This window comes from Marmota monax, unplaced genomic scaffold (assembly GCF_021218885.2).
Source record: "Marmota monax isolate L192 unplaced genomic scaffold, Marmota_monax_Labrador192_F-V1.1 WCK01_AAM20220418_F8-fsc00003, whole genome shotgun sequence".
Classification (NCBI taxonomy): Eukaryota; Metazoa; Chordata; class Mammalia; order Rodentia; family Sciuridae; genus Marmota; species Marmota monax.
The window spans coordinates 19186448-19204638 of NW_026694084.1; the positions used below are offsets into that span (position 1 = coordinate 19186448).

General features: G+C 32.3%; 1 protein-coding gene across 7 annotated transcripts in view; it reads right to left on the reverse strand.

Moving 5' to 3' along the window:
• Positions 1 to 18191, reverse strand: part of Csmd3 (CUB and Sushi multiple domains 3) — a 1151628-nt gene that overhangs the window by 274473 nt on the left and 858964 nt on the right. For all 7 annotated transcript variants that reach the window (XM_046464911.2, XM_058585685.1, XM_058585684.1 and 4 more), the window contains 3 exons: positions 14711 to 14902; positions 10147 to 10273; positions 8306 to 8508 (listed from right to left, as the gene is read on the reverse strand). In XM_046464911.2, coding sequence (XP_046320867.1) covers positions 8306 to 8508; positions 10147 to 10273; positions 14711 to 14902 — 522 coding nt within the window. The remainder of the gene's footprint in view (positions 1 to 8305; positions 8509 to 10146; positions 10274 to 14710; positions 14903 to 18191) is intronic.

An 18191-nucleotide genomic window follows, 5' to 3' on the forward strand; every position in this document is an offset into this window, starting at 1 on the left:
AAGGACTTGTATTCTGAAAACTCTTTAAATTTCACTGATGAAAAAAATTTATAAAGAAACAAATTGGAAAAGGATCTGTTTTCATGAATTATTAAAATGTCCATTCTACCTGAAGTGATCTACAGATTTAATACAATCTCTTTCAAAATCCCAGTGGCTTTTTTTTTTTTTACAAAAATAGAAGAAAAAATAACTTTAAAATTCATATGAAACCACAAGTAATCCCAATAACCAAATCAAAACAGTGAAAAAGCAAAGATAGAGGCATTAGATTGCCTGATTTCAAACACACATTACAAATTTATGGTAATCATAAAAAATCAATATATAGAACAAAAGAACAAAGTAGAGAGACAACAAATAAATGCATGCATATACAACCCACTCACTATTCACCAGGGTGCCAGTAATACACAGTGAGGAAAGCAAGTCTCTTTTAAGAAATGGTATTTGGAAAACGAGGTATTCACATGCAAAAGAATGAAATTGGAAAATTATGTCAAACACAAAAATCAATTCAGATGGATTATATGCACTTCAAATGGAGTATATAGATCTGAAACTATAAAACTCTTGGAAGAAAACATAGGGGAAAAAGCTTCATGACCTTGGTCTTGGCAATGACTTCATAAATATGATCCCTTAAGCATAGGCAACAAAAGCAAAAATAAACAAATGAGACTAAATTCAACTTAAAAGCTTTTGCAGAGCAAAGAGAAAGCATAATAAAATAACAATCTATGGAATAAAATATATTTTTATCTAGAATTTCATAACAGGGTAATGTCTTAAGTAGATAAGTAACCTCTACAGCTCAATAGCAAGTGTACAAATGACCTGATTAAAAAATGGTCTAAGGACTTGAACAGACATTTCTCTAAAGAATTCATGAATTGGTTAACAGGTATGTGTAAAAAAAAGTCACTAATTGTGAAGGGTATGTAAATCCAAATTACAATGATATCTCACCTCAAAATTATCAGAATGATATTTATGAAAAATTCAGCAAGTTTTGCCAAGAATAGAGGATAGAATACAGGCGCACTGTGAAAAGGCACAATGGTGCAGCCACTATGGAAAACAGCATGGATGGTCCTCAAAAAATTAGAAATAGAACTACTACCACATTATCCAGCATTACACTTTAGATATTTATCGGAAATAACTAAAATCAGGATCGAGAAGAGATATTGGCATTCCCATAATCATTGAAGGTCTATTTGCAATAGCCAAGATATAGAAATGATCTAAGTTTCCACAAACAGAAAAGGAAATGTATTATACACACAGAATATAATACTTAAAATAGAATATTTCTGCCTTGAAAAGGAAAGACTCTGCTAAAATGGTGCATGCCTATAATCCCAGAGACGTGGGAGGCTGAGGCAGAAGGATCACAAATTCCTGTACAGTTTAGGCAACTTAGAGAGTCCCTGTCTAAAAATATTTATTTAAAGAAGATCTGGGGATGTAGCTTAGTTGAGCCCCAGGTTAAATAAAATTCCTGTACCACAATGAAATCAAATAAAAATACAATAAAATGATTCTTCAAAATGTGAAAATATGAACCATCCTGGAGAATATTATGCTACGTGAAATAAGCCAGTCATGAAAGGAAAGTACTGCATGATTCAACTTCTATGGTGGATATAAAATAGTCACTTCATAGAAACAAAGACTGGACTACTTTTTGCCAGGAGCTGGAGAGAAGTGGAAATGGTAGTTACTAACCAAAAATGGGCATGATATTCAGCTAAGCAAAAAGAATAACCTTTAGAGCAGCTGCTTTTTAACATCAGACCTCTAGTTAAGAATAAGATATTCTACACCTAAAAAACTGTTAAGAAGTTGGATTTCATGTTAATTGTTCTTCCCAGAATGAATTAAAATAAAAATGAAGAAAACTCACCTTCATAGGTATGATCCCTAAATTATAGGCAACAAAAGCAAAAAATAAACAAATGAGACTAAATTCAACTTAAAAGCTTTTGTACAGCTTTTAAGTTGCACCATGAAGTCAGGTACTTTAAGGTGATCAGAATATATTTAATATATCACATACTTTAAAATTAAGATATATTTAATACATTAGCATGGCTTCATATCACCAGTTAATTTAACTTTCTATTTTAGTATAATTCAATGCCTTCTTCAATAGCTTATAAAACATTAAAATGATACACAGGACAATAATGTCTCATTTAATCCAGTATTCCTATAATTTTTGGTCAGACAGAAAAAAACATCAAAATGTATTTGTCCCTCTAAAAATTATTTATGACTTATTTAAGTATAATTTAATGGAATGTGATCAGATGGAATTACCTGATTCATAAAAAATGTATTTAAGAGCTATAAAATATTTGGGTTTGTAAACAGTAATAAAAAAGATTACTCTAGATTCTTTTCTGCTGTCCTTTGAAACTTAGTTTCAACTTTTTCAAGAATGGGTTTGTGCAATATCCTTGTTGATCTCTGCTTAGGTTCTTTTCCATTACCCTTTTGGCTGAATTAACATATTGGTGGACATCAGCTTTCTAAGCAAATGGATATCCACACATACTTTCTCATTAAGCAAGCACTTTTTAAAATTTCACTGCTGACATAAAGGCCTACTGCAAAATAATAAAATGGCACCTTTGTGATAAATAATAGGGTTTGAATTCACACTAAAAGAGCAAGTATAGAAAAACTTTCAGACGATATTTTAGAAGTCTACAACCTGAGTGACTGTGAAGCCTCTATTTCTATACATATTTCAAGAACACATATTTCTTATTAATCCTGACAATTTGTGGTCTGGCAACTTTGTGTTACTTTCAAACTACAACAAAGACAATGGCATATCTACTTGTTATAAGAAAATAGCTGTGAGGGCAACAGTGTCAAATGTTTCTCTCCTTACCATCCATAGTCAGAATGGGTTAGGGGTTTATAACAGAAATTTTTATCTTTGTATGTATGTGTCCTACACATTGTCCTTGAAAGGGGGGTTTGAATTAGTTGACAACTAGAAAAGGTTGGAAAAGAGATGCCAGTTATCAGTATCTGTCTTTCATATTTAACCATGTATTATAATTACTCTGAGTACTGTAAACATGTCTCACATTACCAGATAAGATAAAATACAAAGTAGAGATTAAAAACACATCTACTATGGTTTATTTGAATGAAATATTAATAATGATACTTTGTCAGAAATGGAAAATACAGGCCAGATGCCAAACCAGTCATGATGCCAGAACAATAGACATAAAACAGGAATATCCTGATCAAAACATGAAATTTAAGAGCTCTAACATACTATGCATACATAACCAGTGCAGTGCAAATGTAGAAGGAACAGATTCTGCCTAGGAGTTCATTGACACTATAAGTATTGTTTGACCTGGACCTTGGAAAATGACTATAGATTTTTGAATGTGGACATAATTGTTCCAGGAATATAGAAAATAGTTTTTAAAAGAAACAGTAATGTGAAAGAATATTTTCTTTCATAGCAGTGCAGTTGCCTGAATGTATGGATATTTTAGCTGACAAAGTTGGCAGGTAAGGTAGGTACAAATTGTGGAAGTTTTAAATGTAATGCCAGAGTTCTAAGTTTAGAACCAGGTGGCCATTCAATGATTTTAAACTTAGGATTGATGTGAAATTTGTATTTCAGAATGGTCAGGCAGGCAGAAATGTGGAGAAAAGTTTGAAGTGAGTAACTTGTTGTCTATTACAGCAATGCATGGAACAATAATGAGATTGGGAACAATAATGAGTTTGGGAACAAAAGCAGGGGCACCATGTGGTCCTTTATGGTTGGGGGGACTACAACCTCTCATAGCTAAGGGATCTGTTTCCTTGAGAATTTTGAACAGTTTAAGCTATGAGCCTTAGTATTTTGTATCACCCAGCAGGGACAGATTCTTAACAGAGAGGTCAAAGAGTGAAGAGCATAGAAAATGCTCTGTCAATTGACTATTCTGTGGGCAAATGACAGCATGATACCCAGTGATGTCCTCCCCGAGGAACTAAAGTGGAATAAGACAGGCAGATTACAAATTTAAGCAGGGGATATAGAGGCTGACTGCTGAGAAGCAAGGACAGCATATAGGACAGCATGAGGTGGCGTTGTCAGACTTAAGCAGCTCTGATTAAGCAAAAGTGCCTTGCAGAATGTATCACCAAGTGGCCAAACTGCAGATTCTATAAAGAATGAATAGATCATGAAATAGAAGTCAAGAGGCTCCTGATAGTGGCTTGATGAAGACTATAAAGTTGGTAAGTGACCTACATTCCAGTTAAATTCACTTTTCACCAAGTTAGTGAAATACATTTCATTAGTTGCAAAATTTTGGTGAAAACTGTTCTGCTACCATTGCCTGACTCATTTTTTGACTATTTTGACTTCCAATAAACAACAGCTATTTGCTCAAAAGAAAAATAGGAATGGTGGAGGTGGGAGGATAAAGGAAGATCAAATGAAAATCTGACAATTAAAATGATAATATATTCTCATCTAGGATTGTCCTACTTTATGCGTAGGTTTGAGTACAATTTTCTGAATATATTTTAAATAATGTTTCCTTTTACTTTCAAAACTATCTTTGATTTGGTCAGTATATTATATGATTGCCCAAATGAAATCATGATTCTATATGGATATTGCAGGAGACAAAGGAACCTACAATATATTTGGGAAAGCAAAGATCACATATTTAAAACACCTCCAGAATGATGAAATATTAAATCATGTATTCTTACTTTTATCTGGAAAAAATACACTTATTGAAAGATACATAATAATAGACGCAAAATAGTCAGAAAATGTTTTACTATTGAAGAATTCATTACAATGAGTTTAGAAAAATGAGCAAAATTTAAGTACAAGGGAACAGAAGTAACATTATAGGTGAAAGAATCTTTGGTGACAGAAAGCTCTCTTATGCTCTTCTCCTCTCTCTCTCTCTCTCTCTCTCTCTCTCTCTCTCTCTCTCTCTCGTGTGTGTGTGTGTGTGTGTGTGTGTGTGTGTGTGATGAAATTAAGATTTGCATAGCTAGGTGCCATGGCACATGCCTGTAATCCCAATGGCTCTTGAGGCTGAGGCATGAGGATCAAGAGTTCAAAGCCAGCCTCAGCAATAAGCTAGGTGCTAAGCAACTCAGTGAGTTCCTATCTCTAAATAAAATACACAAAAGGACTGGGGATGTGGCTCAGTGATTGAGTATCCCTGAGTTCAATCCCCCAGTACCCTGTCTCCCCCTAAAAAAAGATTTGCCTGAATTAATGGAAGATGCATTTGATAATTAATTGAAAATAAATATGTTTAACAGCTGGTCCTTAACAGACTCTTCTAAAATGAATGAATGAATAGGATGAAATAGATTTATTCAGTGAAGGGGAATCTGGGTAGGCACTGAAGTGGCCAACTCTGACCTGCAAGCCAAATTTGACCCACCACAGTGGATAATTGGCCTCTAGTCCATTTACCTTCCCTTTAATACTACTGATTTACTTTGAAAATTAGATGAGTTTTTATAAAATTCCTCATTTCAACTTCCAGTTTACAATTGTCCTGTCTGCTTACAAAGCAAAATGGCTGCAGTCAAAGGGGACAACTGTTCCTTGCAAACAAACCCACATACTCTATAGCTTTCCATTATTCCTTTTCACTGCTTCATTTGTATAAATCTCTAACTTTTTAAATCGCCTGATTTTTGAGAGTTTGACTTTTGCTGGAGTGCTTGGGATCATCATCAGGAAGCTAAGTTAGTTATGATGTATAGCTTCACTGCAACTGATTTTGTAAAACTGAAACCTTTCTCTTTCCTCTAGCATATTTGTACTTGTATCTAGAATAATGACAGAATATAGTAGTGGTAAATGTTAAGCATTTACTATATCCAAACATGGTATTACTCTACTTTCAGTCATGTGTAAGTATGAATCACATTTCCAAGCAAATGCTAGTAATATAGCCTAGAACACACTGACATTCTCAACCTCAGTACATATATCTGGGAAATGAGGATGATATATCTTATATACTTTGTGAGGATTAAATAAGATCATGTATTCAAAGCACTTAAAGTGGTTCTTGGCATTAATCAACATCTGATTCATAAAAATAATATTTTCCCATTTGAAACCTTAACACTGGGAAATCTGAGGAAGCATGAACATTACTGAAGATTTCTGATAGATTAATTTGCATTGATTGACATGTTTCACGATGTATTAACACTCAATTGTAACTTTAATAGGCTCTACAAACATATTAGATATAAAAATGAAGTATTAATATTAAAGATAATATCCAATTGAAAATTCTCAGAAATGCAATTGTAACAGCCTGTTTGCTTGCACCAGGTGCACTTTATAATCACTAACATTAAGCCAGAAAGAAGTACCTTTTCACATTAATGTATACAGATTCATTTTTAAATATTTAATTACAATAGCCATTTAGAAGAAAAATATTATTTAATACTAATTTAAGACAAAAGAAAAGAGAATTGTTAGTTGTCAAACTACCACTAGAAACAACAGAGGTTGAACAGTTCTCTGGCATATTGCCCCTATTTCAAAACAAAAGAAAAACTAGGAAGTAGAAGATACGAATATCAATAATATATAGTTGGCAAATGTTTCACAATTAGAAGTCGCTTATATTCATTGAGTATATGATCATTTTTATATCTTTTTGTCAAAAGATGTACTTAAAGAGCAAATTCACAACTACTGAGTTTTGGACTTGTCTCTCACGTAAGCTTAATTTGTATAATACAAAATAATTCATTGTTTTAGTCAATGATGTCAAACAACTATTTTGACATACTAGTTTGACAACTAGTTTTCATTCTTTCAATATATGGTCTTGGAAATCTTGATAGGTTTCTGTTAGTATGACTTTTAAAGACTATACAAATAGAGGATTCATTAGATAATTTTCTCAAAGAGATCATGTGTTCACAATGAAAGTAAAATTAACATTTGAATTTTTAAACTTTGCATTCATTTTCTCCAATCACTACACTACAATTCATTATTAAAAGCAACATATATTTAGCCAGAAAAAAAAATCAAAGTAAGGGAACACTGATAATTACTTAGAGTGAATGGTATTTCATTGTTATAGGAAAGTGTTAATTTAAAAATAGTCTAAACTATTTTGTCAAAGATATCTATGAATGTGTAATTAAGATATTAAACAGGATAAAAATAAAATCAGTAAAAATATAGGTTTGCATTTTTGTAATGACAAATACTCATTTTCTTCCTTATCTACAAAAATATCACATTTTAAAATATTACAATGTATAGTATGTTAAATTATAGTTTGAACATGCCTAATCTGAAATTATGAAAACTCTCAATGTGGAAAATTAAGTGGCTGAACTCATGTGCCTGATCACCATCAAAATGCAGGAATAGCCAGTTTGGTATCACACACCTGTAATACTTGCCACAAGAGAAGCTTAGACAGGAGGATCACTAGTTCAAGGCTAACCTCAACAACTTATGAAGACTCTAAGCAACATAGAAAGACCCTGCCTCAAAATTTTTTAAAAAAGGGATAGGGATGTGGCTTAGTGTCAGAGTGCCTCTGGGTTCAATCCCCAGTACAATACACACACACACACACTATATATATATATATATATATATATATATATATATATACACACTATATATATATATATATACATATACACACACATACATACACTTACACCACATACACACACACACATATATACATATATATATGCAGGTACATTAAAATATTGTATGAAAATAGGTTCAAATTACATATATAAGATATGTATGAAACACAAATAAATTTTGTGTATAGAACAGGGTCCTATCCCCAAGATATGCCACTCAGTATATTCTAATTTTCCAAAACTTGAAAAATCCTGAATCAGAAATACTTCTGGTCTCAAGTATTTGGGATAAGGGATGCTTAACCTGCATAAATCTGTGATACAGTTATTTCATTAACTAAATTATTTAATTTCTTTCTTTCTTTTTGCTTTTTATTGGTGCAATATAATTGGCTGAATTATTTCAACTCGACCTTTACTTTAAGGATAATTGGTTGGACAACTGCAAAGGCAGTCCTAATAATTAATATTCAAAGTTCATTGCATTTCTTTTTTCCAAGTACAATTTACCTTAGCTAAAGAGAAATTAGAAGACCCAAAATACAAATATTTAATATCATTACCATTTTAAAATTATAATTTTGAACAGTAAAGAGGACTATTTTAATAGTATTAATGTTTCACATTTAAAATAATTTTAAAAACTTACTTGAAAACTGAATTGCAAATCCAGATTTACTGATATAAAAATCTGTATCAAACTGAACGGTTACTATGTTGAGGGTGCTGTGAATTCCTTCAGGAATGAGAGATCCACTAATTTCCTTTAAAAGCATCTCATTTTCTGGTGGACCATCCCAAACTCGTAGTATGTCATGTGATGCTTCCGTATCAAAAGCAAGAAACTGCAGGCTGTGGATGAATGATATTATCTCTGATTATTTTAAACAATGATTAAATTTTAAATAAGAAAAAAAGATGAATATGCACTGTAGTTTTTACTGAATATTCCTTTTTGCTGAGATGAAAAATGAATTAGATAAATAGCACATGTAATTTTAATTATTTTTTCTTAAACAATAAAATTTATTTCTTTAGAACACAATTAAAAACAGTATTTAATCATCTTTGCAAATTACATAAATTTCAGGTATACAGTCTTTTCAGTGTTTATGAATGTTAACTGTGGTAACTAAAGGTAAAATTTATGGAGGTTCTTGTATGTGCAAGGCTGCACAAATGTATTATGAATATTTTCCTTGTTAAATTGTTATAATGACTAATGGAGCAGGAACAATTTTAATCTCAATTTTACAAATGTGGCAAACAGAGTTTAGATAAATTAAATAATTGCACAAAGGGTAGCTGACTCATAAACTGAACTTAATTTGTCTGATCTCACAGTATACACTTTAACTACTGTTTCACATTAAATTTGTTCTGTTTAATGTCTAATCTAGACAAAATTAGCATCTGATACTTTCTGTGCCAAGTGAAAAAATTAGCATTCCTGTTATATCAACACACTTAACAGCAAATACACTTTCTTGTTTGATATATGAATTGTCACAGCTTTACATTTGGGTTGCATATAAATATCAGTTATTGTTCTTTAACAAAACCTCAGAAGCCTATTGAATTTAATATTTCCAAGTTTAATATGTCTGATATTTAAATAAAGCAATGCTTGATATAAACTAAAGGAAGATAAGCTAGGGATAGATCCAAGGAAACCTGTTTTGAGTTACACATATTTTCTTGCAAAAGCAGTGTACCAGTTCACACTGCAACCTGAAATTCATAGGAGTACACCACCTAGAAGCCTGTCTGAAATTTCATTTGTATGAAAAGCAATTCTTAAATTTAAAGTTATTAATGAGCAAAAACTCACTAATTAGCTTATAAGTCAAGGATGACTGTTCATTTATTAATCCACTCTCAGTCAAAGGCATAATAAGTAAAATGGGGTATGAGAGCTGTGTTAGCTTTGGAAACTTGACTTGTGTTGATCTCGAAGGCTACGGTTCTGTACTCATGTATGGGGCAAGGACTGGAACAATTGCAAGCCACCTACCTAAACTCAGTACTGTTAATGGGCAGAGAGCTGTTGCTTCAGAAATGTGCCTGAGACCAGGAAAGATGGGAAATGCTATTAAATTCTTTCTTCTAAATGCCAGTGAGGTTGCACTTAGTGACTTGAACAACTTTGTATACTTATCAAAATGATGGATTCAGCATCCCGAGTTATCAAGAATTGAAAGAACAAAGTCCACAAGAAGCAGGGAAGAATTTCAACTTCTGTACCCTCTTATAAGTAGGAAAAGTTTTCTCCTAAAGGGTTTCATGAGTTACTTTGCAGCCTACAATCCAAAATCAATAAATCATTCTAATGAGTACTTTATTTTTAATAATTTAAGCTCATGAAACCATGTTTTCCTTTACCAAGGTCAATACTATTGAAAAATCTTGATATTTGATTGATATTATACAAAGGAACTGAGCAAGAAAATCAGATTTCCTGGTAGCTTTGAGAAAATGAAATCTACTTACCTGACAATGTTTCCTGGATCTACCTCAATCATCCACATGCAACGCAGATTATTGTCATATGGAAAAGGGTAACCAGGAGATAAGATTCTTCCTGATGATTCTCCTTTAAAACGACCTCCACATTCAGCTAAAAAAATTTAAGTCACAATTCAATGAGAGTCTTTCCAAAACAATCTATAATTTTTTCAAGAGTATGTATTTTTTCGCATTAAGGAAAATTTAATCTCCCCTCTTCTTGGAAGTAAACATTTGTATAAGCATTCTTAGATCAAGATATTAATCGAAGCAAGGATATATTGTGTAATAAAATAACATAATCTCAAATTAGATCACATAAAAGAGGCAGGAGGATCTCGAATTCAAAGCCAACCTCAGCAATTTAGCAAGACATTAAGCAATTCAGTGAGACCCTGTCTCTAATAAAATACAAAATAGGATTAGGGATGTGGCTCAGTGGTCGGGTGTCCCTGAGTTCAATCCCTGGTACCCAAAAAAACCCAAAATTAAAAATAAATAAATAAATAAATAAATAAATAAACAAAGTAATGATAATTTTAAAAGGGAAACAGATGGTGAGTTGCTCACTGCTAGTGACTTGAATAATTCATCATCTTCCTATCCCATCTCTCAGAAAAACTAATCTTTACTGCAGTCCCCTGAGGCATTCTAAATTTCAGTGTCCTTTTATTCCCTTTTAAATCACCCTAAACTTTTCCCCTTTCAACCTCCCCAAAGTCAAACTGGCATTTTTATTATATTTTTTAATTCAATTAAATCTAATTTAGTTTTGATTCAACGTGGCCTCTAAGTTTTATAAAATTTATTGAATTAAAATATAAGTATTGCCATACAATGTAATTATAATTTTATTTTTTGAGAAATTTTCTCCTTATTTTAATTCTATCTGATACCCTCGGGATTTTTGAAGTGATCCTTCTCTGGTAAGGATATAATCTAGAAAAAACGGTCTGTATTGGAGAACAGAGAATCTAAGAATTTTGTTGACTATACTGACCTATATTTCTAAACCCTAGAAACAGGGAAAACACTGTGTAATGCATTATACATTTAAATATTCCCCAGATTATCCTTCTGCCAAAAATTAAGCAACAAAAAACCATTTTACTTTTAGCTTAAGTATAGGAAAATACTTATATTTATTTTCTTATTCTCTGTTTCTATTTTATTCAGATTCAGTGACTGAATAATATTTTTGTTGCTGCTTATCATTATTACTACTATTATTAGGCCAAAAAAAGATTAAAGACAGAAAGTTTTATGGTTTGGAAGAGACTCTAGTACATAGAATATGACTCAAATTAGTAAGCTCCATTTATGCAGATTTGTTTCAAAGATCTTAGTATATTGTACCACTCTGTGGTGATTAATTTTGTGTGTCCACTTGGCCAAGCTATAATACCCAGTTATTTAATCAAATGCTTATCTGGGTATGAAAGTATTCTGTAGATGTGGCTAACAGTTTAAGAAGATTACCCTCAGTAATGCAGGTAGACCTCATCCAATCAGTTGGAAGGCCTCAAAAGCAAAACCTGTTTTCTAAAAAAGGAAATTCTCCCTTGAAGCTACAGTGTTAATTCTTGCTTTGATTTTCAACCTGTTGATCTTCCCTATGGATTTTGGACTTGCCAGCACCCAGACATAAGTTCATTCTTTTTTTTTTTTTTAAGTGCTGGAGGTTGAACCCAGGGCCTCTTAACCACTGAGCCATATCCCTAACACTTTTTTTTTTAAATTTTTTATTTTGAGACAGGGTCTCACTAAGTTGCTGAGGCTCACTTTGAACTTGTGATCCTCCTCTTCACTATCTTGAGCTGCTGGATTTATAGGCATGCACCACTGCACTCAGTGCCTTAAAAAAATTTCTTAAGAGAAAGAAATCCTACTGGTTCTGCTTCTCTGCAGAACTTTGATACAAACAGAGGACTAAGAAAATATTATTTTGTATTGCAATATTGATTTTAATTTAATAAAGAAGTAATTTTTAAAATAAATTTTAAGATGTCGCCATCACTTACATTTTTTTTCTAATTTGTTTGACAAAAACTACAACTATATAAAAAACTGCAACTATATAATTACTGCAGGTTTATTAATTTTTCATCCTTTATGGTTTTTCACTATTATTGGCATACATTATTTTGAGGATACAGCAGATACTTCAATCTTCCAGATTAATTTTGAATCAGAGTTTTGTTTACTATATTCCGTTTTGAATTTAAACAGCTTTTTTCCTCCATATTTCTTTGCTCAACTATAACTTGGCACTCTGATCTCAAATGAATCAGTGGGATAGTTGTAACTAGAGTTCATATTCTGACAGAAGAATTATGTTTGCAAAATAAAAATGTGACATACTACTTGAAGAAGAAATAGGTTTAAATTCCTCCAGTTATGATGCTTCAAAAATTATTTTTTTCTTTGGTCAATTTATAAGCTTCAGAAATGTAATTACCTAGAAATTATCCATACAATTGAGAAAAATTTTGCATTTAACAGAGGCAAAAATATAGCCATAATAGATATTTAAAGTTAATGAGCAGAACAAAAAATATAATCTTATATCAGACGGTAAAGCTATTATTCTTGCTGGTAGAGAATACTATCTAAAATAGAATTTCATCTTCTGTTATCATGGAAATCATCGGCATCACTCAACATGTGCTAACTGCTTATAGTCATTAACCTTGACTACCATTATAAAATATAAAAGTTTACCCTTCCCAAAAAATATTATACTGTATCAAATCACTGTTTCACTTGGAATATTTATAAATATAAAATGCATTGATTTCTTGAAAACATAATTAAAATTTTCTGGTCTCAGACCAAATGTTCTAGTTGTATAAAATTTTTCCAAAAAGTATAGAATCTCTTCCATTTGGTTCAATGTACTCATTAAATATATGATTTTAATGTATTGTGTTGTGATTTTAATATTAAGGACATCATGGTGAAATAATATTTAAACATTTATATGTGATATTATAGCACTTAATGCTTTTCTGAACATATTTCATACCCAATTAAAAATACAGCATCTGTGCTGGGGATATAGCTAAGTTGGAAGAGTGCTTGTCTTGCATGCCCAAGGCCATGGGTTCAATCCCCAACACCACACACACACACACACACACACACACATGCAGAATCAGAAAGAATTAATCATTGGTGCATTTTTCTCATAACTAATGCCAATGGGCCTTTTATTGGTCATATTCCAGAATCCCAGACTTTTGGTAATTAAGGTTGATTACTATTTTAGGAATTATTCTCATAATTCATCCAAAATTTAGATGCCTTCTGAAAATAATAGACTGTGATTACATTTTGGTTAGATTAAAAATATGTATTATTTCCATGTGAATCAATATTTTAGTAGAGCAGCAGAGATCTCATGACATCAAAAACACAGTGCAATTGGTTGAAAGGCATCTAATGGCTAGAATTTCATTTTTTCTACTTGAATTCTAGCAAGTTTTGTGGTGATTTTAATGTTTATCATAAAACAAATGATAGAAAATTTCCACTTGCTTCTGAAGTTCGGACCTCTAAATTTATCAACTTGGCAACACTAAACACATATAATTTTTTTTTTAATCAATTATACTTGTTTATTTAAGCTGTTTAGAAAAACACTCATGTCAATTTTATCCAAACAGGCCTGACACAGAACGGATTTGTATTTCTAAAAGCCATCAAGAATTAAGAATGGATAAAAAAAAAATCTCTGCATGTTTGTTCCTTAGTAGGTTAGCATTTTTGATTAAAATGCTTTCTTTTGTTCTCCTAGTATTTTGAGTCCAAAGACTTGATCTTTGGTGCAAAAATGAAAGAGAGACAAAGATGTCTCTATCAATACTTATCTATACACCCTCACACCTTCACATGTACAATTATATATTAACTGATATTCAATATGGTAGAAATAAAAAGATAATCCAGCTATGCAATAATAATAAAAACAACCCATAATGATCATTCTCTAGGTTCATGTCCGCAATGTATCTTGTTACTGACTTTCACATGCCTTTTCCTTTTGAAATTGGCAATTATGCTACACACACATAAGAAAAGCCACTGGTATTTCAGTTTTTTAAAAGTTCATACATACAAAAATGTGTTTATGTTATTGAATAGATTTCCTGTTTTTTTTTTTTTAAATTCACCTTTATCTAAAGATGTGCATTAATTTTGTAAATTAAAACAAATTTCGTCAACAGGGTTCAATAGATTTGTATGATTAAAAGTCTTTAACATTTTTGTAGTGAGTTGAATTTTATATCAAGAGCAGACATATGACTCCATACAGACATACAGACCATATTACCCCGTAAAAAGTATACATTTATTTATTTATAGGGTGATGAAAAGGACCCTAACACTTCCCATGAATTTTCTTTGAAATTTTAAGCTATTAGTTCATTAACTTCCTGATTTAAGGTATGAGTTGTGTATGGACAGAGAGAATAATTTGAATATATAGAGTATGTTTTGGTAACATTTCCATAAACATATTTAAGGGAAGTCTAAAAGAGTATCCTACCAATACAGGAAGGCAGAGGATAGTCCCATGCCCTTCTCTCCCCTGTCATGCACTTCAGAAGGCTGCTTCCATGCAGAGTGTAGCCTGGATTGCATCCATAAATGATAGTGCTACCAGCAAAGTGGCCTTGGTCACTGATCTTGTATCCAAATTGTGGAATGCCAGGATCTTCACAATGTGAAAGTTCAAAACCTGAGAGAAATACATAAATTGAATAAAGGAAAAAATTAGCAAGAGAATTTAAAACTACACAAATTATTCCTTTACTTCACTATTTCAAATATGATTGTATACTTTTTCCTAGTTTTATTGCTCTTCTATATTTAACTGACAGTACACAAAATAGAACTCTTTTTTCTTAAAAACTAGAAACTGTTATATTTTTCAATTTTTTCAAATTTATCAGTGATATGGTCTCTATGACTATGTGAGGGCTTGTAGAAATAAGCTTACTGCCTACTCCACATGATTTTATAGTTCATATTAGATTCTGACAGGTCTACTATACTGTAAGAAGAAATGTATATTTAGTTTTTGTCCGCGGTTCTTGGCATATAGTTCCTAACACCCTTGGAATTTCCTGAGTGATAGGGGTAGAACATCTTTTGTTACCTACAATAAGCTGCTTTCAATCATACCTGAGTGTATGATCAAAAGGATTGCCTGTCTTTTGAAGAACGGTGATATGTTGCAAAAGGAACTAACCATTTGACTAGAAGATTGGAACTTTCAGCCCTTACCACCCTACTTCCAACACACACTTACTTTCATGAAGAGGAGAGGGGCTGAAAATTAATTACCAAACCAATGATTTAGTTCACTGTGTCTATGAAATGGAATTTCCTAAAGAACCTACAAAAACAGTTTTGAGAGCTTCAAGGTTGGTGAACATACCCATATGCTAGAAAGGTATCCTGTTGAAACTCCATGGGGACAGAAGCTCTTGCACTTGGGCCCCTTCTGGCCCAAGCCTATGTACATCTTTACCTGGCCTTTCATTTGTATTATGTGAGCATTCAAAATTACTGAATACAAAGGGATTAAGGGAGTCCTCAATTTATAGCTTGTCAGTAAGAACTTTAGAAGGGGCTATATCAACTCTAGCAAGTATTAAAATTAAAATGAATTGTTAGATATCAAATGTTTTTCAGATGCTTGGAGAATTGATTGAAGTGAAGAAGAAACATTTAGTGTCAAAAGTGAATAGAAAAACAAATACATTTTTTAAAAGCTGATAAACTAAGCTACTAGAACTATATCCTAAAAATTTTAAATCCAGACAAAAATGTGAAAATATAACTATCCAAGTAACAAACATGTCAAATGAAAATATAATTTTTGACTCCCTTACTTTTATAAACTTGGAAGAAAGTGAATCCTGTATTTAAAGTGTATTTTACCTACCAAGAGGTAATATAAACTATAATAAGTTTGATTAACTCGATTTTTATATTGTACTTGAGCCAGAAAAAGTAGATATTTCAAAAATTCTCATGGGGGGGTTATAGTAGATTTCTACCTGTTGTCAATCTGAAATAGAGAGGAAACATTTGTTTTTCTGCAAAATTAGGACAGTCTGCATGAATTTACTGAAATCTGAGGCAAGTGCAACCTTTAAGAAGTTGATTTACAACTACATGAGCAATGAGGGAACTCCAGAGAATTCCAGAGTGTAGAGGAAATTTGTGATTATATTTTAATGGAGGATGAAGTCCATAAATTTACAGACATCTCTAGGTTATCAAAGCAGGAGACACCGGAGGCTAAGGGGGCCCTTGGAGAGACAGATTTACATTTCTAAAGGTTAGAGTTAGAACCCCTGATCTTCTCCATTCCATCTCCTAGAAGCAAAGGTTTTGTCCTTCTGAAGCCCAGGCCAAAGGACAGTGTAAGTAATGAATGATTAGGTCAGAAAGATGAGGGCTGATTCAAGAGAAAATGAAATGCTGATACCTACAGAGCAATTCCCCCTTCTCCCCAACCTGTTGCCAAGGTAACCTGCCTACAGAGAAGTGTTCCTTGTTGCAGGATGGTCATTGTAGGAGTTTTTAATATATGTCCCTTGGACACTTCCTTCCTTCCTTTACCCCTGCGTGGCTTCATTCCCACTCTTGGATCACTATATCTTTTGGGTCACTAGGCAGGATATGGGGAGGAGAAAACATGTGAACAAAGGAAATCTGAAATGTAAAACAGGGGCAGGACCCCCACTTCCTCAGACAGGAAGCCTCTTCTGGGGCCCCTTCTCTTCGGAGAAGTCTCTCTCTGTACTAGCCTTTAAATAAAACTTGTTTTTTATGCTTGCCTCAGTGTTTCTCCAGTGTTCAATTTTCACATCAAGAAAATGGGACTTGACTCTGATTCTCATCACCATTATCACTTCCTTTCAAAAGTGAGGAAAAAGATTCTGAAGCAAGCCTTTTTCATTTTGCTATCCCTTGCCTCCAGAGTCCCTGGCTACTTGTGTAGATTTTTTTCCACTAGGATTTCATCATGTTGTTATTTAGGGTTAGAACCAGGTCAAAGGAGGGCTGGAACAGACATCATCATCATCATCATCATCATCATCATCATCATCATCTTAATAATAATTCATTTGTTTAGACTCAAAATACCTCATGTGCATATTCATTGTAAAATTAATAAAGGTAAATATTAAAAACCCAATAGTCATAGCACAATGCACTAAGATCCTAAAGGAACTAAAAAAGGATGCTTCACAACTTAAACCAATGGTCAAAATGTAAGTTATCTAGCTATGTAGCTTTCCTCTCTTTGATATTTTATAAAAATTTACAAGTAGCTGAGCATGGTGGCACACATCTGTATTCCTAGCTACTGGGCTAAAGCAATAGGATTGCAATTTAGAGTCCAGCCTCAGCAATTTAGCAAGATCCTGTCTCAAAATAAAAATAAAAAGATCTGGGGATGTAGCTCAGTGGTAAAGTGTTCTTGTTTATAATAACCACGACAGAAAAAAAAAAAAAAATATATATATATATATATATATATATATATAAAATGGAGGTTAATTTAAAGACATTAAATCCAATAAATATCTATATTATTCCACACACACACACAAAAAAAAAAAAAATATATATATATATATATATATATACACACACACACACATATATATTTGTGTGTAACAAAAAATCTATAATAAATGCAAAAATGATAATTAGGTGCAAAATTATATCAGCTTCCAAGAATAGAAGATTAAAAAAATATTCTGAACAGTCTCATGAATAAGGGAAATAAGTTATTTTAAGACAAAAATGTTTGAGAAAAAAAATTTTATTTGTGTCTTATGTGGTGACTGAAGAAAATTCTGCATCTCTTCTATTGGCATAGAGCCATGACCAAATTAATCTGGATGTAAACTAGAAAGAAAAAGCATATAGTAGCTCACGGGTATCAAATAAATAAGTCACATTGTTTACTTCCTGTGTTATAACATAGTAAAGTCACCAGAAGG